The sequence below is a fragment of the Sus scrofa genome, chromosome 9 (genome assembly GCF_000003025.6).
Source record: "Sus scrofa isolate TJ Tabasco breed Duroc chromosome 9, Sscrofa11.1, whole genome shotgun sequence".
Taxonomy (NCBI): Eukaryota; Metazoa; Chordata; class Mammalia; order Artiodactyla; family Suidae; genus Sus; species Sus scrofa.
This window is the reverse complement of record NC_010451.4, coordinates 116,595,380-116,618,835: the sequence shown is the minus strand read 5'-3', so window position 1 is coordinate 116,618,835 and position 23,456 is coordinate 116,595,380. Positions and strand designations below refer to the sequence as shown.

The 23,456-nt window shown below is 36.6% G+C and overlaps 1 protein-coding gene across 2 annotated transcripts in view; it reads right to left on the bottom strand.

Moving 5' to 3' along the window:
* Positions 1 to 23,456, bottom strand: part of RABGAP1L (RAB GTPase activating protein 1 like) — a 657,663-nt gene that overhangs the window by 441,222 nt on the left and 192,985 nt on the right. For both annotated transcript variants that reach the window (XM_013989628.2, XM_021102607.1), the window contains exon 13: positions 14,295 to 14,445. In XM_013989628.2, the coding sequence (XP_013845082.2) occupies positions 14,295 to 14,445 (151 nt within the window). The remainder of the gene's footprint in view (positions 1 to 14,294; positions 14,446 to 23,456) is intronic.

Genomic DNA, 23,456 nt, shown 5'->3' with positions numbered 1-23,456 from the left:
GTGCCAATGGATGGGAGCGGGATGGTGGGAAAGACACAAGGAAGAGTGAACGACAATTCCGGCCCTTACAAAGGTAGCCTTTCCAGCTCTTATCTACCGAAGTTGTCCAACTATCTATCTGCCCATTTTAAAAACTAATAAACTTCTATACATGTGTTAGGACAAATATCAAAAGATAGGAAGTAAAATTAACAAAAGCAACATTAGGAACAATCATAAAGTTCTTACTAGCAGTTCATAATTAATTTACTATTTGGGAAATTAAGAAATATCTGATATGCTGGATATAATCATCATCATACAAACACAAACAAGGCTGGGAAAGGAGACATATAACACATATATAAAGCATATACCCTTGCTGAGTACTTTCTCTGACATGGTAATTCTCTAAGACAATTTCAGTTTAGCCAAATAAACTGTTAGGCTGACAGAAATGCCAGTAAGACATTTAAATAGATATATTAATAGTTGTTACATATTTATGCTTATTTTGATTTTGTATGCCATATAAATGTTTTTTTATATTTATTTATCTACATACATACCCAAATGTTATCTACTGAGATTCTCTCTACATTGCATGGCTCGTTCCAGGGTTTAAAAAACATAAGAATACGAGTTAAAAAAAGCCCTGCAAATCAACCAAAATATTGTAACTCCAGAATCATGGTTATTATGTAAATTTATGTCTGAAAACAAGTCCATTAAACATCAAAGTTTATTACTACACAATAAAATCTGCTAGAAATCCTTAATTGACCCCTTCTACCTGGGAGACAGCAGTTAAAGAATGTTGCTAGAAACTAGAGAGCAAGTAGCTAAGTCTACAGTTTCTCTCTGTAAAATATCCTGAGCAGGCAGCTGATGAGCAGTTTCCTTTTTAATTAGAGTCGTTTCCTGGTTAATTAGTCCCAGAACACTTAATATAAGACTGAACTGTGCCACTGGGACGAACAATGATTCTCCTCATGGTGCTACCAAGTGTCACCTTTCCTCCAGGGTCGAGATAATCTATTATCAGTTCAAATGCGAAAGGGTCTTTTCTCAGCAAAAGTCAGTTGGAAAAAATATAGTTCAGTGTGGAGAGGCACATCATCAGCCCCAACAGGAAAAAAGAACATGTAGATTATTTAGGGGAAAACCTCCGCCTCCTTAATTGAATTTTCTGGTATAGTTGTAATTACCCAGAAAATCTTAATTTTTTAATAGTATGTAATAAAGATCAATTTCCCTTTTAACTGCATGATCAACTCTATAGGACTGAATGAGATAGAAATTTTGTAAATATACCCAAATCATCTTTGCACATACTTGAGCTTTGAAACCCTTCAAAGTAAAGATCTGAGGTCCCCAGAAAGCAAGAGAGTCTCAGAGACTCTGATTAAATAATCTGTATGAAAAGATGGAACCTTACTTAAAGTACCTAACGACCAAGACAGATGGGTAGAAAAAATTAAGATAAGCTTTCAACTAAAAATTACCATTTGTACTTTTTCAAAAAAGAACTGAAGGTTTAAAGAGTTCAATGGAACTGCTCCTTTTCACATCATTTTTCCAGGTATAAAGGTAAAACCTTCATGATGCTGTCTTCAAAAAATTAGTCATCTATTAAAAGATTAAGCAGCTTTTATAAACATGTCAGAGATCATCTTCTTAAAGGGTAGATGTGATTGAATTATTCTGACAGAAGTAACAAGGAAAGCTCTCTCTTACAGAAGAAAGTATGCATACTCATATAATACTTCAATCCAGGAATAAAAAAGTTTTGAGCAACCTTTACCTAGTCTACTCATCATCCATTAGGAATGGAAATGTTTGTATGTAAAAATATGAAAGTCAATTGTGTGCTTAATAGAAGTACAACTGATAAAGTAAATTGTGATGATGGAAAAATTAAAGATAAAGGAAACAAGTGAGAATCATAAGTTGTTATGGTATAACTCTTCTTTTAAAATTGCAACATATTGAATTAATTACAATACTTAGTTTGAAACACTCTATGGAATGAATATATTAATTAAACCAAAAGCCAGTTTATAAAATAAAGCTTTAAAGTCTTAAAATATTTTGCAGCATCAATAATATCCCCAACATGGTATTTACCTAATATCTTTATGAAGAAGCTCAAGAAATTTCACAAAGAAAGTGAGTTTTTCTAAGGCCTACAATAACCTTAAATTTATTCAGTGTATTTTTTTCCTTTTTGATGGAAAAGGAAGTAGGAACTAGGATGAGTTTGCAATAGGAGACATACTCTGTGTCATATTTTGGGGTCTTTATGTGTGCATATATATGTATTTTTTGTCTTTTGTCTTTTTAGGGCCGCACCCATGGCATATGGAGGTTCCCAGGCTAGGGGTCTAATCGGACCTATAGCTGCCAGCTTATGCCACAGCCACAGCAATGCCAGATCCGAGCCGCATCTGCGACCTACACCACAGTTCATGGCAATGCCAGATCCTTAACCCACTGAGTGAGGCCAGGGATCAAACCCATGTCTTCATGGATATAAGTCGGGTTCATTACCACTGAGCCTTCATGGGAACTCTCTCAATATGATTTTCAAAATTCAACAAAGACTGAAAATGGATTCGTTTCTGCTGCGCCATGATGGGAACTCCATGTGTGCACATTAACAATTACATATCAACCCCATAAGCTCAAGAGAAGTAATTATTTATCCTATAATAAAAAAGAATAAATTAAAAACACAACTTTCCAATGACTAATCTTATGTCTGGTCCCTAAATGCTATTCATTAAATGTGATGGAAAAAAGTGAGACTTCAATTAATCAGCTCTGGTCTATAATTCAAAGTGTTCTATTTTTTAAAAAATCATAACTTCTAATTCAACTGTTCATTTACAATGCTGTAGCTTAATAGCATTAATATTAATAATTAATGCTTAATATTTTTTTAAATATATATATATTTTTGTCTTTTTGCTATTTCTTGGGCCGCTCCCGCAGCATATGGAGGTTCCCAGGCTAGGGGTCGAATCAGAGCCGTAGCCACCAGCCTATGCCAGAGCCACAGCAACGCGGGATCCGAGCTGCATCTGCAACCTATACCACAGTTCACGGCAACGCCGGATCGTTAACCCACTGAGCAAGGGCAGGGACCGAACCCGCAACCTCATGGTTCCTAGTCGGATTCGTTAATCACTGCGCCACGACGGGAACTCCTTAATGCTTAATATTAAACCTCTATTTTTTTCCCAATCATGGAGGGCTGACCTATAGAATTTTATTCATGTAGTCATTCAAAAAATGTTTATTAAGGGCTAATGCTAGACTTTGGAGATACAAAGTACAATAAAATGACAGTTTCTCTATGATGACAAAGTCTGTCTTGTCAGTTTAAAAATCAACTAAAAGCCCTTCGAATAAATAGCAGCCTAAACCGAGAAATTCACAGGGAACATGAAACCCAGCAAATATAAAACAACAAATATTAAAAACCACTCTTCAGGGAGTTCCCATTGTGGCTCAGTGGTAACGAACACAACTAGTATCCAGGAGGATGCAGGTTTGATCCCTGGCCTCACTCAGTGGGTTAAGTACTGAGTGTTTGCTGTGAGCTGTGATGTAGGTCGCAGATGCAGCTCAGATACTGCATTGTTGCGGCTGTAGTGTAGGCCGGCAGCTGTAGCTCCAATCTGACCCCTCACCTAGGAACTTCCATATGCCGCAGGTGTGGCCCAAAAATCAAAAAAAAAAAAAAAAAAAAAAAAAAAAAGAAAAGAAAACCAACAACAAAAAAATACACCCTTCAGAGCTACGTTATGAACAGTTGAACACTTGAGAAAGGGAGGTAGTTAATTAAAAGGAATGAAAGATATGATGGAGAGACAAATATAAACCATAGAGAGTCAAAAAAATAAAGAGAAGATACTGAGAGATTCATGAGGTCATTAAGCAAGAAGCTGCAAAATAGAACTGTCACCAAAACACAAACAGAAACATGTAATATTTGGGGGGAGACGGATGGACCATTGGTAACTGCCTCATAGGTATCTTCTGTCTCTTCCTTTTTTAGGAATTGACACAAGTTAATGGTAAACATATCTAAATGTAAATTTCAATGGAAAAGTAAATCTAAGCCAAACCAAAACTCTGGAGAAAACTCATCATACAATGTTACCCAATAAAAGATAAATATGCTCCAGAAATATGTGGAGATAAGTCCAACAAAGCTATTATGAACTCAGGAGCCAGGAATCACATTATAATCCCAGACTCTTGAAAACTGTGAAATTTAAGAAAAATATGCTTTCCTCTTAGACTTATTTCTATAGCTATAAATATAGTTTTTATGCCACTGAACTATGGTTGAAAGTAGCCCAAAAGTCTTCCCTACTCTAATTTATTAGAAAATCATTTTTTTCTTAATTTACCTCAAAACTACTATGTTTAAACAATAACAAAATTCTTATCACTAGAAATGGAACATTAGCACTTAAATACATGAAAATAATTAAGAATATACTTTAAAATTTTTACAGAAACATCAGTGCTAGGGGGAAAACTTTTAGTTCTCACATTCACATATATAATTGTAGTTTTTACACATGCAGGTGTCAATATTGATAAGATAGAAAATGAAAGACCTCAGGAACTGAGAAAAACTGATAAAAATTACTCTTTGAAAAAACTAATAGGCAAAAGTATAATTACATAGCAAGGAACCAGCACCCTTATTTTGCAAAAAAAAAAAGGGGGGGATATATTTTCTTAAAGAATCTCTTTTAATAATTCTTAGTTTCCTTTAATGAAGACCTTCTGGTATCTACACGTTTGAGGCATTTACATTAACAACACAGTGAGTATGCTTTAGTGTCCTTATCCCTTTATTTTCTTGGTTAATAAATTCTAAAGAACAATAAATTTTCTGGAGAAATTTTTATAAAGTTTATGGCTACATGAGTAACATATAAGTACAAGAGTCTGTGACTTTTATAATGCCAGTGGTACAGACCCAGCAGGACTAACCCCATTCTATCAAAAAATTCATTTCCTACAACGAGACAAGGTGATGACAGAGAACAGAGCGGTAATGTAATTAAGCAATGCCCTGCCTCTCAACAAGACTAGTGTTGAGTGCTATTTGACTAATACACAGCACTGAATTTTTAAAAAGTAAGCCATGTAAAGAAAAAGCAAATATCTACTTGGCTAGATGATGTACAGAGTTTAATTCAGTTGTGAGAACTTATCAAATAAAAAATACATAACTGACAACCATAATTTGACTTTTCAATTAAATATTCACTAAATGTTATTTGATCAAAAGAAAAATACCAATTTAAACATTTCCTCTTGGAACTGTCCAGTAATTATAATTATAGTACATTCCACTAAAATAGAGTAAAAAATTTTCTTTAGCTACATGTTTTATTAAAAGCCATCTGCTACAATAATATACTAGAGAACAGAGAGAAGACAGGCTTTACTCTAAGAAGTACCAATAATCTGACAAGAATAAACATTGTGAAGCTTCATCTGTCTATACAATGCTCAGGAAAGCAAAAAACTTACAGAACCTTAAAACAGGCCACTCATGTTGTTTCCAAAAAAAGATTCCAATAAAGATTTTTGGTAGCAATGACCAAAGTAATACCTACAACTTTGCCCTTTTTGCTTCCTGGTAGAGGTCTGAGTACATGCTCTCTGTACTTTATCAAATGAGACTTCTTCTTTGCAAGTTTATACTGTCCTATATTCAGCCAATACATGATATTTTTCAGTTCACTGATTTTAAAAATTAACCTGCATTACCATCCTAGCACAGTATCTGGCACACTATAGGTACTCAAACATTTATTAAAGAGACACTATAATGTTACTTGTTAAAGTTCTATTACATCAACCCCAGGTGACTAATTAAATAAATCATTTTGATATGACACATTTTCTGATGTTTTTCACTTCACATATTTATTCTAATGAGAACATAAACTTGTAATTAAGTTCTTCCCATTTTACAAGAGGACAAGCTTTGACCCATAAATACTGGATGTAGTTGGCCAGTTGAGGTGAGAGTGAGGGAAGGAAAGAAGGAAGGACTCTGCTTCCTAAAGCTTCCAGGATAATTCAAGCTAAGTCACTAAATGGCAGCTGAATCATTACATAAACCACCCCTATACTGTCCTCCCTCTCATACCAGACTCGGACATCTATAATTCCCACCTCAGATATCTGACTCACCCAAGCAGTGCTGTCACTACCTGTTCTGTATTCCACACTCGTAAGATACCTATTGTAACCTGTATTATAATTTACTTGACCTATCTTTGGACAGGCCTGGCTTTCCCTGGGCCATGCTCTTCAAGGTTGTGAGCACTTTTTGTCTACACAGGCCTAGAAACCACACAGAGCCCAGCCTATAAAAGATACTCAATAAAGAGTTACTGAATGAATGAATGACTAAATGAATAAGTGAATGAGATTAATACCTGCTTTGAAGTCTTGATTTTAGAAGTCATTAGGACTGGTTTTTTTAGAGAGTATCACTTGACTTTATGATATACCTGAACATGCAGAATCCCTGCATATAATCATTACAATACATATAATCATTACAAAGTCAAGTTTTAGAATTCAAATACTCTTACACAGCAAAGGAAACCATTAAAAAACTGAAAAGACAACCCAAAAAATGGGAAAAAATCTTTGAAAACGATGCAACAGACAAGAACCTAATCTCCAAAATATGCAAACAACTTATACAATTCAACAGCAAAAAACAAACAACCCAATCAAAAAATGTGCAGAAGACCTAAATAGACAAAGAAGTATGGTTAGCCAGTAGGCACATGAAAAAATGCTCAGCATCATTAATTATTAGAGAAACACAAATCAAAACTACAATGACGTACCACCTCACACCAGTCAGAGTGGCCATCATTAACAAGTCAACAAATAACAAATGTTGAAAAAGGTGTGGAGAAAAGGGAACGCTCCTGCATTGATGGAGGGCATGTAAACTGGTACAACCAGTATGGAAAACAGTATGGAGGTACTTTAGAAAACTAAATATAGAACTACCGTATAATCCAGCAATCTCACTTCCGGGCATATATCTAGACCATACTTTCGTTCATGTCTTGAATGCTCACTATGTGCCAAACACTTTATCATTTTATTTAATTCTCACAACAATCCCAGTAGGTATTATTATTATCTCTGCTTTACAAATGATGAAGCTGAGGCTTAGAAAGTTGGGATAACTTCTCAAGATCTCAAGTTAATGGATAGGAGGGGTGAAACAAATCTGGGTCAACTAGCCCTAGAACTTAAATCCTTTAAAAAGAAATTGTGTGTGTACATGCACATATATACATATACTTCTTGAAAAGATTTGTTTGGAAAAAAAACCAAACAAATTCAAGTGGTAGAAAGAAAAGGCTTATGATGATGTTATTTCTGAAAGCTTATCAATTAAAGGCTTGTTTTGATTTTAACAAAGTATAAAGTATAAATTAGATCACCTCTACAAAAAGCACAGAAGTATAACAGAAAAGTTATGTTATATATATATAGTAATCAGCAGACTTGATAAACTATACAAAATATGCCATGTAATTGCTGAAGCTACACATATAGTTCTGTAAAGCTACATAAAATTCAGGTTGCCCTAAAACACACACAATCTTCCCTATGCGAAATGGCTCATAATGTGTGAAAGTGTGACCATTACTCAGTGGCTCCTCAAGTCAGCAATTAATACTCCGTTTAGAAGCTCTAAATTCTATTTGTTTCTATGGGACAGCAAGGTTACAATCCTTCCATTGTCCATTCAGATCACCTCAATATTATGAAGAATGCTAATTTAACAGAAATAACAAGAAATCTCAATGATACACAGTAAGAATTTATGCCTTCAGAAATATGGGAAACAAGCCCGCCATTCATGTATCAACAGTAGTGGTGCCCTCAGCCTCTGGGAGAAATCATGGAGAAGTGGATAGTGGTTGAAGCCTGAAGTGCACTTTACCACAGATGGTGAAAAGACCCACTTGAAAAGGGACAGCTTGAAGTTAGGTGCTTTCAGCTTTTCTATTACTGATTCTATAAAGTACTGTTTAGAACTTTTCTAACATTTGGAAGATTTTTACATGTTTCTTGATATAAACAGAATAATTCCTCAACTAAATTATAAATTTCATTTCTATACAATGAATAGCATAAAGCAAAGAAAAGGGATATTTCCTTAAACTTTTATTTCCTTTAATGATTAATGATGGGAAAAATCAGAGAAAGAGTTTTCCCTTCCAAATGATCTTTAAAAGACAAAATTTAGGAATGCCCTATCCCCTTCACGTCTATTTTATAGTTTTGAACTTTAGGATTCAAATATTGATTCTGCTTACTGTGTCTTAATCTCTCTAAACCTCCTATTTCAGTGATGGTAAAAATGAGAGTTACATCACCAAAGCTGTCAGGTGTACAGGGAAAGGGAAGATGAAAGCACCAAACATAATGCCCTTCACACATTCTACTAGTTCTCTCATCAAGTATTTCCTAGCACCTGCTAGAGAGCAGTCCTAGTGTTGAGTGCTAAGATTATAGACATGATAGTTTGCAGAGTGTCCCTATGCGTTATACTGAACTTCCTACAGTCTCTGACCATGGCGGGGCCTTTCACAACTCTGTGTCTCTGGGCATGGCATTGCCTCAGCCTAAATGTATCCTCCTCTTCTTTTTCCCTGGGCAGAGTTTGCTGCTCCAGTCTCTGCTCCCTCACTACCTTGTTCCCTACCTCTGTCCCAGTACTTAACCATGTAATCATTGTTTCTCTGCTTTCTGGACACTCACTGGACTGTATGCTCCTACAAGGCAGGATATCAGCGTTACTCTTAACACAGAAGACACCTCAATTTTTGATACATTAAAGAAGGAATTAGTGGCACAAGTAGATAAGAGACTGTCACACATACTTGTTTTCCTTACTTCTCACATGTATGTCCTGAAATGTGCACACATTAAGAACCCATAGCAATCTCCATATTTCCTTAGGTCCTTTTCTGTGCCACTCATGTAACAGTGAAACATATACTGCTTTATCATTTTTCCTCATCTCCAGTCACTAGTGAGTGCTTACCACCTATTAGGCACGCTCTGAGTGCTTTACCTGAATTCCCTTCTTGAATCCCCATAACAATTCTGTAATATGTGTATTATTAAGCCCATTTTTAAAATGAGGGGATTGAGACTAAGCATAATCAAGGTCACAAGCTAGTAACCAGGAAAGCTTGAAATTTGAACCCAGGGTCTTCCTCCATAGCGAATACCAATTTTTCTTCCCAAAGTGGAGCTACAGCTTTTACCAAAGCAAGCTGTGCCTAAAAGCTCCTTGATGCTGGCAGTAGGGTCAACATAATTTCTCCCTGATTTCAGTGGAACAGTTCTTCTGGCTGGTCCTGCTTTGTCCTTGACTCCAGATTAAGTTTACCATTTAGTCTGCAGCTTCTGTCCTGGTCCATCTTGAATCTAATCTAGAGCTTTTTATCCTTTTTAAACCTTTGGTCCCTAGAGTTTTTTTCCTACCAATCAAAAGATTTGCAAAGTTTTGTCTTCCAGGGATTATACTACAAAACCCACAAGACCAGAGAGTATGACAGTTCCACAATGGAACCCCAGCCCTCTTCCCTGTTCACTATTACTCTCTAGCCTCGACCTACTAAAATTCAGGGCACCTTAATCTACGTGCCCCAGTGGCCATCGCTAAACTCTATGACAGTAATTCTGAGTGGCCCCTACCTACTCCTTGGCAAAAACAACACAGTCTAGTATACCAGGACCTGTGGCTCAAATTAACCCACTGCTGATAGCTACCCCCAACTAGACAATAAAATTCCTAGGAAAAAGACACTGTGTTTCATACTTCACCAGCTTTATCCACAATACAGTGTAAAGCTGATAGTTTAGGGGAAGAAAAATAAATAAATGACTATACGAACAAGACAACAAATGACCTTAGGTCCCTCTTGAGGGGGGCAAAAACAAATTTTATAGATCATCCAGTGTATGCCAGACACAGAGTATTTCATAAACAGTAAAACAGTGGTGGTCCTTGCTCTCCTGGAGTTTAGAGTATGCTGGTGAAGTAGACATTAACAAACTAAAAGCACGCTGTGACAGCTCCCTCCTTTGAGGCATAGTTAATATGCTAATATAATGGAGTGGCAACATCGAATATATTTGAGGGCTAGCCAGGTAGTACAATGTATCAAGAACAGAAAGCAAGTAATAAAGAGAAGTATGTCTATGGCAAAACAGAAAGTACAAGCTTGGGCCCGAAATGTATGCTATTCTTTAATGTATTGTATTGAAAGCATATGTTAGGCTAGATCCAGCCTGCAGGCTAGATGCCACCTCACCTGAAAAGAATGCTTCAGAATATGATCTGTGGTTCCAAATTGTGCACTAGGACACTACTTCTATAGAATTAACTGGTAAACAGACTACTTTTTCCCAGAAGCCATGTCTTAAGTAGGTTTTCTCTAAACACTTCATATTTCTTCTTCCCTGTGTAAACATAAAGCAAGTCTATCCGTTCAAGCCAAATCATTTCATTAACTGACCTTGAAATCTTGCCATTCTATTAATAAGAGCAGAAAAATTAACTGGGCCAAAAGAAGATACTATTGGCTGCTGAACCAGAAAGTACAAATATGCAAACACTTCTTACTGAAAATCTTCTGGGTGTTCATTCTATTGAGCAGCTCATAAGCTCATATGCATTCAGCACCAGAGTGCATTCTTAACACTCTTGGCTACAAGCACTGGCTGTCTCACTTCTACTCGTAAGCACAGAGAAAGAACAAAATTATTTTTTAAAATACTGACATTATTTATCTTATTTATCTTATGTTTATTATGTTTGGCTGTGAAACAAGGAAGACAATGAAATTAAATATACCATTGTACTTCCTCTCACAGAAATGTTATGACTTGAGAGCCTGAATAAAGGCACATGATGAGAGCCACACATTTCTATATTGTTTGTATGAAAATGTTTTTGATAAATCGCACTGTTAACAATAGGAATAACATTAATAATTTTATGTAGCCATTGATTTATAAACCAAAGTTGGAAATATTTATTATACTATCTTAAATTATGCAATATTAGTCAATCTCAAGCCATGATTAGTAAACATTTACTATCCTAAAATAAATAAACTACTAGGCCTATGTACTTTTCAGAATAAATTATTCCACAACAGATCTCAACTACTGTTACTGTTAACAGGCAGCTGTGGCAGAGAGAGGCTAGTATCCATTCTCCTTTATTAATAAACTCATATTTTGGGGGATGAAGAGGAGCAGCAATGTACCATCTTAAAAAATACATTTCCCAGTGTTCCATGGAGACAGCCAGGTAACAGAATCCTGGTCAAGGAGATTAAGTGGAAGCTGCTGTTCAGGGCTTGAGGAAAAGATTTTTAAAAGACTGACAGACCTGGTTCAGATATGTCAAAGACAGGTCTAGGCTCATGGAAGGTTCAGGCTCATGCAAGGTCCAGGCTCACGGGAGGAACCTCTAAACATTTGGAATTTCCCGAATGATAGGGGGCATCTCTGTTATCAATGGTGAGAACTTCCAACCACATCTTGCAGTTTATGCTAACAAAGTGACTCATGGAAGGCCCCTAGGCAGGTTATGCTATAAGAGGAGTAAGCATAGGGGCTGGTCAAGTCAGAAAGACCAATCATGTAATTAGAGGATAGGGATGGAGTTCCCGTCATGGCACAGTGGTTAATGAATCCGACTAGGAACCATGAGGTTGCATGTTCGAACCCTGGCCTTGCTCAGTGGGTTAAGGATCTGGTGTTGCTGTGGCATAGGCTGCAGATGCAGCTCGGATCCTGCGTTGTTGTGGCTGTGGTGTAGGCCGGTGGCTACAGGTCCGATTCGACCCCTAGCCTGGGAACCTCCATACGCCGCGGGAGCGGCCCAAGAAAAGGCAAAAAGACAAAAAAAAAATTAGAGGATAGGGATGTTGAGCCAGGTGATATCAACCCACTCTCAGGGGAGGGTTCTAAAGGATAAAGATCAAGTTCAACCAAGTGTGCAATTAGTCAATCAAACACACACACACACACACACACACACACACACACACACACACACACACAATGAAATCCCAGTAAAAACTCTCGACACCAAAGCTTGATAAAATTCCTGGGTTGGTGAAACATATTACTACAGATTGATGCTAGGAAGGTAATGTGCTAAGGACAACACAAGTTTCCTGTTTGGAACCCTCGCAGTCCCAAATTCTGCCCAATGTATCTCTTCCTTTGGCCGGTTATGATTTATATCTGATTTGTATCCATTTGCTATTTAAAAAACTGTAATGGTAAGTCTTAACACTTTGCTACACGTCTGAGGGAGTCTGTGGGGACCCTCTAATTTGCAGCCAGCTGGTTTGCAGAGAGAGCAGCTCTAGGGACCCCTGATCTTGCAGCAGGTGTCAGAAATCTTGGGCAGACTTGCCAGTTTAGATATAGTTCCCTTAGACTCAAGTTTGGCTGCCTCTGTCATTCCTCTTTTCTGACACACTATATAGAGCAGCCATCTTGTGACAACAAGGTGACGTGCATGTGCCAAGTGCATCTGACAGGATTTAGTTAGGGACACAGAACCTGCTCTAAGTATCTCAAAAAGGATTTAATGCAGGGACGCATGTGCTTAAGCATCAGAAGACCAAAAGACCGAGAACATCACTGATGGCTTTTAGGTTTGCCACCACAGCAACAGGAGATGATGTATTTTTATTTTTTTAACAATCAGTCTCAAATTCTCTGCAACTATTTTCAAAGTTTTAAACATACTTGAAATTTCTGATTCCAGATTTTAATGTATGAAAAAGGTAAAGGTTTTATAATAACTTATGCACGTCATTTTCAGTCACAAAATCACATAGTGATGTTTAAATTTTCAAGTGTTTCAAATGTCCTTCTCTATGAGTTTACTTCCCAAAGTAGTTGCTTTGTCATCCATTATTGTAACATCAATTTTTGCCTGAGGGACAGATTAGTGTGTTTATTTTTTAAAATATCTTGATATGTAACATCCTGTGACGGCAATCTTTTCAAAGCACTCATCTATCCTATGAGGATTAAAACTAGATAACTTGTAAATCCATTTAATCTAACACATGCAAACTGCAAGAAAACTCTAATATTCTAAAGGGACTATATATGTGTGAGCACCCCTATTACTCCACTCCAAGGGGTGCATGTCCCTTCTTTCCCCAGGTCACGCCTAAACCACAGGGGGTCCATGGGTCAAGTGAGGTCTAAGTACCACACACAGCACAGCAAACATTAGTAAAGCTTAATACCATTTTGCGTTTGTAATTTTAAAAATGCAAATGGAACATTATCTATCCCAGCCCGTAGCAGCAATGAAACACCTTGTGCATCCCACATTAGAAAATACTAATCCTTAAAAAAACGGTATAAAGGTTTTGTTTTGTTTTTTTTTTTTAAAGAAAATAGATGAATTCAGTAGTGACTAAATATACAGGGCACTAAGAAAATATTTTTTTGAGGGGGAGAAGGCAAAAAGGTAAGGAAGGGAAGAAGGAATTAGAGGGGCTAAAGAACTTTAAAAGTTGATGTAGCCTGAGGATTAAAGTCTTGCTTATCAAAAAAAAATCTCATTTATGGATAGAGATTTTTTAAAAAACAAACAAAATGTTGCCATTATTTTAAAACCCATGATTTCAAGTACATTAAGAAATTAGGAGGTAAGACCTAAGAAGAGAGCTTAGGACCAAGGATTATCTTTACCTATGCTCTAAAGTCAGTTTTTTGGACATAAGCAAAGGAATTTACATTGCAAGCGGAGGATCCTGACAGGACAAGGATCCAAGGTTACATAAGCACAGAAGGCATTATAATTTCATTTTAAGTTAATCTGACTTTAAAATACTAGAGTACAATTATACTGTATACAAATGCATATAAATCTCATCCAGTAAGAAAGGTGAATTGAAAGTACTTGAACTATTAAGTGTATTCCAACTTAATAAATAGTTATTACAAAGTCACTCAAACAAAAAAATGAAAGCCAAGGCATTAAGTGTTCATAGATGACTACAGATAGAGCATTGTTTATCACCATCCAACAAGTGTCCAGAACAAAAGAACTATTCACTGAACAACACCAATACAGTTTTTAATGAAATTCAAAGCACTTATGACTTACTGGAACTATGAAAATGGGATTTACTTAATATATTGTCCCATGAGAATAAGATGAAAAGAGCTCCTACCTTTGTGATAAGAAGTCGGTATCTATCCAGCATTGCCTGGTTGTCATGGCAGCCTGCTAATAATTGCCATACCTCTGCCCTCAATGCTTCAGGAACACCACTCTTCACCAGAGTGGATAGCCCTTTTGGTCGTGCCCCAAGGTTACTGTGCCTGAGAAAACAAGAAAATAAACCATTCATACTCCCTTCACCACTGCTGAACTGCTGTTGTTAGGGAAAGTATATTAATGAGTTTATATAAAAGTGTAAGCCTGGATCAGGAGAAAAGTGGTGGGGAGGGGCATGGAATAATAATAGTAGCATTTAAGGTCAGTGATACCTTCTCCTTTTTTCTTGATCACATCTTCTTTATTGGTAAATCATGTATTCCACACACAGGGGAAGTGTTTTCTTCCTCTCATTTACTTGTTTAAATCATCCTATGAAGTAACTCATAATAATGAATATGCTAACTATATATTTCCAGGCAGCATTTCAAGGCATAAAAAGAGCTGTCTGAAACCCCTGAGATGAATGTACGGCAAGTTGGCTGATGGCATGTGTAGGGCGATGGCTGGGGGCAAGGGATGCTGAAAGTGGATCAGAGATCTATCGCATCTTGACTATACCCCTACATCCTGAGCCAAAGTGCTCCGTGAAGGTAGGACCTAGCCCTTTCCTACAAGACATCACAACCTATCCAACTCCCCAGCAACATACACTTATCAGTCTTATCCATTTCCAAGGGTGTTTAGAATTGGAACAAAGACAAATAGTTCTTATCATGAATTCAGTGATCATTTAGTAGGTATGTAACTATGATAATCTGCCCAACTGAACTCTTGTTTCTTAACTGTAGTCTCTAGTCCATGCTTAACTTGAACCTGGAGCTATGTTCTATAACTTTTTGCTCAGACCTTATCTCTACTTGTATTTGCTGCTCATTTGTGATCTCTTAGAGCTGATCCTAGTGTAACCATCTGGACTCCAAACTTTAATAATGTACTCAGTTTGGTCTAACATTCCAGGCTCTGGTTTCAAGTTTTAAGCTTAAAAAGTCATAGAAACCATATGTCTATTTTCTAAAATTGTCCTCCCATCTACTTTATCTACTTCTCTATCTTTATACACTCTTCCAACTCCAGCCCAGACCTCAGTTTTGGACATGCCCTTCGTCTGAAAATATGTTTCATGCCTTCCCCACACTCTCATAATCCGGGTATCTTGGAAAAACTATAATAACATCTTTAAGTCAAAAGATCAAGTAAACTCATCTCATTAATATTTTTAATAAACCATCAAATTTATACCCATTCAGCTTTCTTTCAGTCTCTTAAAGGAAAACTTTTATACTGTTGAGTTAAAAACTAAGCTAACAATAATGACAGGCTTGAAGCAAAACAAAGAAGAGGTATATGATTACACATGCTACTGATTTAACATGCTACTGTACCATTAAAGAACAAATTTATGCTGCTAAGTAAAAAGAGCAGGTTTAAAAATAGCATCTATGGCATTATTTTAAATATATATTTTCCCTCTGTCTCTCTTTCTTTCTCCCTAACACATACTATTTTGAAACCCACTTTTGATATGTATAGGAAAAGAATATGGAAGAATAAACTCCAAAATATCTATGTAACAAAAATTAAGAGAGAAATTACTACTTTTATTTTCCTACTGTTTGAAATATTTAAAATGGTCTTGAATTATTTTATAATCATGCACACAAAAAAAAGTCATTTCAAGTCTTTAAATTTCTCTCATGGACTTAAAATATAAATTTAGTTAATTTGGAAAAACACCATAGCCAAATATGCACCATAAAATATGTCAAGTAGAAAGTATTAATTATTCTGGAGAAGACTTACACCTGAGTAAACTATCTGGCACCTGGACTTCTTACCAGCTGCCTCTTCTTCACTATCCAGTTGAATTTAAACTAGAAACAGTTTTCACTTAAGTAATACCTGACCTCTCTCCATGCCACTAAATTCAGGGGACACTTTTCAGTCCTTTCATTGTGGACCATTTTGTTTCCCTTGGCTTCAATGACAAAGCACTCTCTTTTTTTCTCCCTCACAAACCTCACTGCTGACTGCTTCTCCTCTGTTAACCTCTTAAATGTTCCCAGCTCTCTCTCTTTCCCTGTTTCACTCTTTCCCTCAACAATCTAATTCTCCCCAGTCTTTGTCTCTGGGCATTGTCCCCATCCCCATGTATTCTGAGTTCCAGAAATGAACAAGTCTGAACTCATATTCTCTTTGGTTGTTTCCAGGGTATCCTTCTTCAGTGACTGTCACTGTGACCCATCCAAATCAGAAACCTAGCAGTTACTGTTGACATTACTCTCTGCCCCATAATCCATTACTAGTCCACCCCAAATTCTACTGCATTTTATTTTCTCAACCTCTCCAAAATCCATGCACTTCCATCTCCAGTGCCACCAATGCTAGTCACTCTACAATCTCTGCAATGGCCTAATATCCACTTATCCAACTGCGATATATTTCCAATACTGCAGGCAAAATGAAGAGGTGACACAGCTTGATTAAATACTTTGCTCAAATTACTTTGTATAATGATTTATACAAGATTTTGAATCTGGGATATCTATTCCTACACCTGCATACACACACCTAAAGATTAATAGTTAACAGTCCCTAATACATATTGTACATAATGATTCAACTCAACCAACATTCAGCTTCTAGCTGTCCCTCAGCCATCCATCTGTTTGGACAGGCAAAATGGGAGGGGAAAAAAAAAAAAAAAAAAAAAAAAAAAAAAACCCAGGCACTATTTCTCCTTACAGACTGACATTTAAAAAGAACTACATGATTAACTGCTTTAATTTACTGATAAATCTGATAATGAAACAATAATTATAGAGACAGGATTAAGATGGCAGAATAGAAGGACTGGAGCTCAACTTCTCTCCTAAAAACAACAAAATTCACAACTAAAGACTGAGCAATCTCCACCCAAATGGACAGGGAACCTTAAAAAAGATACCCTACTCCAGAAGAAAAAGAGGAGGCCACATCAAGAGGTAGGAGGGGCAATTTTGAGATATAAACAACCCCATACCTCCCGGGTGGGAAGTGCCACAGACTGAAAACTAACTGGTTCACAGAGTACTCACCTACAGGAATCAGAGTTCTGAGCCCCACATCAAACCCTCACATGCAGGGATCTGGCACTGGGAGAAAGAGCCCCTGGAGCACCTGGCATTGAAGGCCAGTGGGGCTTGTGCGCAGGAGCTCCACAGGACTGGGGGAAATGGGACACCCCTTTCTTAAAAGGCACACACGGACTTTCACGTGCACTGGGTCCCAGGGAAGAGTGAGGTCTCCATAGGAATCTGGGTCAAACCTGACAGCAGTTCTTGGAGGACATCCTGGGAAAACTGGGGTGAATGTGGCGTGTTGTGAGGGAAGGACATTGAAGGCAAAGCTCTCGGGAATATTCAGCAGCTGCCTTTCTCTGGAGGTGGCCATTTTGGAAAAATCTGGCCCCACCCATCAGTCAGCCAGCGCTGAGAAGCCCCAGGGCAAACAAATCCAGGTGGGATCGCAGCCCCGCCCCTCAGTAAACAGGCTATCTAAAGACCCCTCAGGCACACAGCTGCCTCTAATCCCATCCAGGGACTAAGCCCCACCCACCAGAGAGACTGGAATCAGCCCCTCCCATCAGGAAGCCTACAGCAAGCCCCCATACTGACTTCAGCCACAGTGGGGCAGACACCAGAAGTAAAAGAGGCTACAACTCTATTATCAGTAAAAAGGTCACCACACCAAAAACCTATAAAAATGAAAAGACAGAGAACTATAACTCAGATGAGGGAGAAAGGAAAAACCCCAGAAAATCAGCTAAGTGATCAGGAGATTCTCAGCCTCCAGGAAAAAGACTTTAGATTGTTGATGCTGAAGATGATGGAAGACACTGGAAATAAACTGGAGGAAAAGATGGATAACTTACAGTAAACACTAAGCAAAGAGATACAAGATATAAAACTTAAGAAGACATGCAAAATACAATAACTGAAATAAAAAACTCACTAGAAGCAGCAAACAGCAGAATACAGGAGGCAGAAGAATGAATAAGTGAGGTAGAGGATAGATTAGTGGAAATTACAGATGCAGGACAGAAAAGACAAAAAATATTGGAAACAAATGAAGAGAGTCTCAGAGAACTCTGGGACAATGTGAAATGCACCAACATCCATATTATAGGGGTGCCAGAAGGAGAAGAGAGAGAGAAGGGGACAGAAAAAATATTCTAAGAGATAATAGCCAAAAACTTCCCTAACATGGGAAAGGAACCACTCACTCAATTCCAAGAAGCACAATGAGTACCATATAAAATAAACCCAAGGAGGAATACACCGAGACACAAATTAATCAAACTAACCAAAATTAAAGACAAAGAGAAAATCTTGAAAGCAGCTAGGGAAAAGAAACAAGTAACATACAAGGGAACCCCAATAAGGTTATCGGCAGATTTTTCAGCAGAAACTCTGCAGTCCAGAAGGGAGTGGCATGATATACTTAACGTGATGAAAGGAAAAAACCTCCAACCAAGATGACTTTACCCAGTAAGGCTCTCATTCAGATTTGAAGGAGAAATCAAAACCTTCACAGATAAGCAAAAGCTGAGAGAATTCAGCAACATAAAACCAGCCTTACAACAAACACTAAAGGAACTTTTCTAGGCAGAAAAGACAGCATCAGGAAACAAAAATTCCACAAATGACAAGGCTCACCAGTAAAGGTATATATACAGTAAAGATATGAAATCATCCATGCACAATTATACCACCAAAATCAGAAATCATGAGAAGAGGTGGGTACAAATGCAGGACACGGGAGATGAACTTGCAATTAAGAGACCAACAACTTAAAACAATCTCATATACATATAGACTCTTATATCAAAACTCCAGAATAACTGCAAACCAAAAATCTACAATTGATACACAAACAAGGAATCTCTGGAGAAGAAATATATCTCACAGTAAATAAGCACATAATCCACCATGAAGGGGGTCATTTGACATCATTCTTGGAATGCTGAAGTCTTCTTACATCTGATTCTGATTTCCTCAAAGAATTTATGATAAGTATAATTAAATAATGCAACTGTACAATTAAATAATACAGTTCTATGATTGTATTATTAATAACCATTTTTCTCCATGGTATAATGTAAGGTCTATAATGTCTTATCACATCACCCAGAATGCTGTAATGCCTATATTGAAGAATCAATAAGATGTAACAAATTGTGAGGACATATTTATATAGTTACACTGTTTTTTAACCAATTTATGCACTTTATATTTTTCTTATTTTCAGAGGGTGTATTATTTTTGTTATTCTTACCAGTTAAGTTATTCTTTTTATTATGCTATATAAAATATTTAACGGCATATAAGGCTTTCTTCTCTATAAATTTTAGTGGCATAATATAACAATTTTAACATAATGCTAATTGTTAAAGAAAAATTGAAATGTAATAGATAATACTAAATAGTAAGGATGAAAGCCATACAAAATGGAACAAAGTATAGAATAAATTTCCTATTTGTCTCAGCATATTTTTCATTCCACTTCTCCAGAGGGAGTCACTTAATCTTTTTCTTAAGATCCATGATATAATAATCTGTGTGAATGTAATTGTGTTTAAATGTATGTATTTTATTCCGTAAAAAAAAATAAAATAAAATTTCAAACAAAAAACAATAATTATATTACATACAGCACTCTACTACTTAAGAGACACTAAAAGATATTATGCCAAATGCTGTTAGTATGTATCTAGGACCAGAGAGGGCCCAAACAAAAGGGCAAGTTAGAGAAATAATCATTGTTTCAATATTTCTAATAAAATATAACTACATAGGGCCACTGCTTTAATACATGAACTGCGGCTATTGAGAGACTTGGAAATAGGCAACTAGTTATAACAGGTGCTCAGCTCTGCACTAAACACAAGACAGATATCTAATTATTCAAAAGGTCACACATAAAACAGACATACACTAAACATATAGTAATCCCAGTTTTTAATGCATAAATATAAATTCCAAAAGGGCAGAAATCTGTCTTCTTTCTTTATGTATCTCAAGCTCCTATAACAGTGGCTGGCATATAAAAGGCATCCAATACATTTTAGATAAATGAATAGATTTATGAAACTAAATTAAAATGATCAACTACTAAGACTAAGCAAAAGATGAATGTTTTTTTAAAAGCAAACATTCTCACTGATTTTTATACAATCATAAAGCTGCATCTAGTTAACTTCACAGAGGCATCTTTTCTTGAAACTATCTGGGCATAACGAACTTTATTTTTAATGCTGTCCAGGAGAGAATTTCAAATGGACAGCATCATTTCTAACAAAAACAGCAGAGAAGTCAAGAGATGAGAAGAAAAGCCACTGAATGACACTGAGTGGTCACTGATTAAATTAGGACAATTTTTATTGGAGGGGAGGTGGAAGTAGGTGGCTAGCAGATATGAGAATGGGAAGGCTTGACCCACAGCTTGACCTACTTTAAAAGGTTTTCTCAGGAAAGAGAATAAGGTAGAACTGAAACCAGAAGATGGGGAACATAAGCAAAGTTGGAAATTTGTCCTTTCCCAATAATAAGACCTAGATATATAAACTAGGTCTTACTTGGAAGTTAAACAATCTAATTAAGAAAAGTGTCAAGAAAAGAGATCAGATTAAAAAGGAAGATCAAAAGCACATGTTTTGTTTTGGTCTGCTTATGTTTCTGTCAGTATTTTTCATTAGTTGAAAAAGTAGAATATTATACTGATATGAAAAGGAAGGAAGCAACCGATGTTCAAGCTTAATGACTCTAATCCTTCATGTATCCCGAGTTTAAACTTTTTTTTCCCACTGACACTTTGTGGATGCTTAGCTAGGTTGAGAGACCATAGATTAAGAACACATTTCCCACTTTAAGTACTAGCCATGAAAAATATAATCAAAATGGCTACTAAATGTATACCAATTTTCTGATAGTCTAACAAAAGAGAATAGTTTGAATATGGTTTTATTTATGTAGAATAAACCAATTCTCAATTTTTACCTTAGAGGTGGACTTAGTTTTTTTGGTTAGAAAATCTTAACTGCCACGAAAGTTGATTTATCTCTCAGTGTTCAGGGTTAGCACTCTATTTTCCTAGTCTTTAAAAATCTCAACAGCTTTCGACACAATTTCAAAACCAGAAACAGTTATTCAGAAATAATTCTGCCCCAATTCCTTAAACTCCTTAAATAACTTAAATGCAAATTAGCATTACCATTCAGAATATATTCAACATACAAAAGAAATGTTGCTACCATTTTCAACTGGGTGTTTCAAAGTCCTCCCACCACAAACATTTCCTCAGTTCCTCTCTCCATGACCATCTCCTTCTCCTTCTCTCTCAACCCTAGTTCACTCACTTTTTTCATGCAGTCATTTCTTCATGGCACTGATGACTACATAACTCCAATCGCATATGAAGACCTCCATTACTGAACTTTTTACATGGTCTGTTTTCCTTTTTTTTCCCATAGTATCCCTGTTTTGGCTGATAATTTCAAATTAGCATTAAAGAGTCTTCCTTTGTATCTAATAGTGTATGTCATTATCTGAATTCTGATTTTTATCTGTAAAAGTTTCACTTTATTTTAATATGGTGATCAAGTTTCTATATAGTAAGTTCAAAATACTTTCAACTATATTTTATTTAAAAGCTCCTTGAGGAGTTCCCGTCGGCGTGGCGCAGTGGTTAACGAATCTGACTAGGAACCATGAGGTTGCAGGTTCGGTCCCTGGCCTTGCTCAGCGGGTTAAGGATCCGGCGTTGCCGTGAGCTGTGGTGTGGGCTGCAGATGTGGCTTGGATCCTGCATTGCTGTGGCTTTGGCATAGGGCAGTGGCTACAGCTCCAATTAGACCCCTAGCCTGAGAATGTCCATATGTGGGAGCGGCTCAAGAAAAGGCCAAAAAAAAAAGACAAAAAATAAAAAAAATAAAAGTTCTTTGAGAACACAAGCCGTCTCCTCATTTAAAAATTTCCCCAAAGCACAAAATTTATTTATTTTTCCCTAAATAAATCACAAAAATATCTTCATCTAAGTCCCTAGCTATTATTTCTAAGACTCATCAAAAGGCTCTAAATCTATAAAAGATTAATGGGTTTTTTTGTGGGGTTTTGTTTTTGTTTTTTGTCTTTTTAGGGCTGCAGCTGCAGCATATATGGAGCTTCCCAGGCTAGGGGTCCCAATCAGAGCTGTAAACTCCGGTCACAGCCACAGCAACATCAGATCTGAACGTCTGTGAACTAAATCACAGCTCAAGGCAATGCTGGATCCTTAATCCACTGAGCAAGGCCAGGGATCGAGCCTGTGTCCTAAAGATGCTAGTCAGATTGGTTTCCACTGAGCCACAATGGGAACTCCAAGATTAATGTCTAAAAAAGATATTCCAGGAGCAATTTAAAAATTCTGTCAATCCTTGTGTAATAGATATAAACTTCTCTCAATTAGGCAAATTTTACTATTTCACATGAACTGTCATGACACAACTGCAATAATGAACCAAATAAAATAAAACTACTTGAACTATAAAAGATCCAGCAAGTTTTTTAAAGGTCTAAAAATAAGTTATCTTAGTTCTTTAAAATGGTTTCCTCAGATTTTTTCAATGAGTCCATTACTAAAAATATAATGTGGATGGAGTTCCTGACATGGCACAGTGAGTTAAGCATCACCACAGCATTGCCACAGCTGTGGTATAGGTCGCAGCTGCAGCTTGGATTCAATCCCTGGCCTAGGAACTTCTACATGCCATGGGCACAGCAAAAAACAAATAAATAAATTAATATATTCATAAATAAATAATTTATATATATATAAATAAATGGAGAAAGATTACATTTTATTTCTGGAAAAAAATGTATAACTGAATGATGGCTGAGAAATCCTGTCAATTCTACTTCAAAATTCTTTTCTCTATTAAGAACTCCTCTTCATACGTAAGGCTGATGAGTTTGGTAGAGACCTTACTTATCCATGCAGTTACCTCCTAACCAGCTTCTCTATTAACAGTTTCTTCCTACTCCAAAATTACCTTTACAAATAATAAAACACATCATAGCAATTTTACCTTAATAGTATT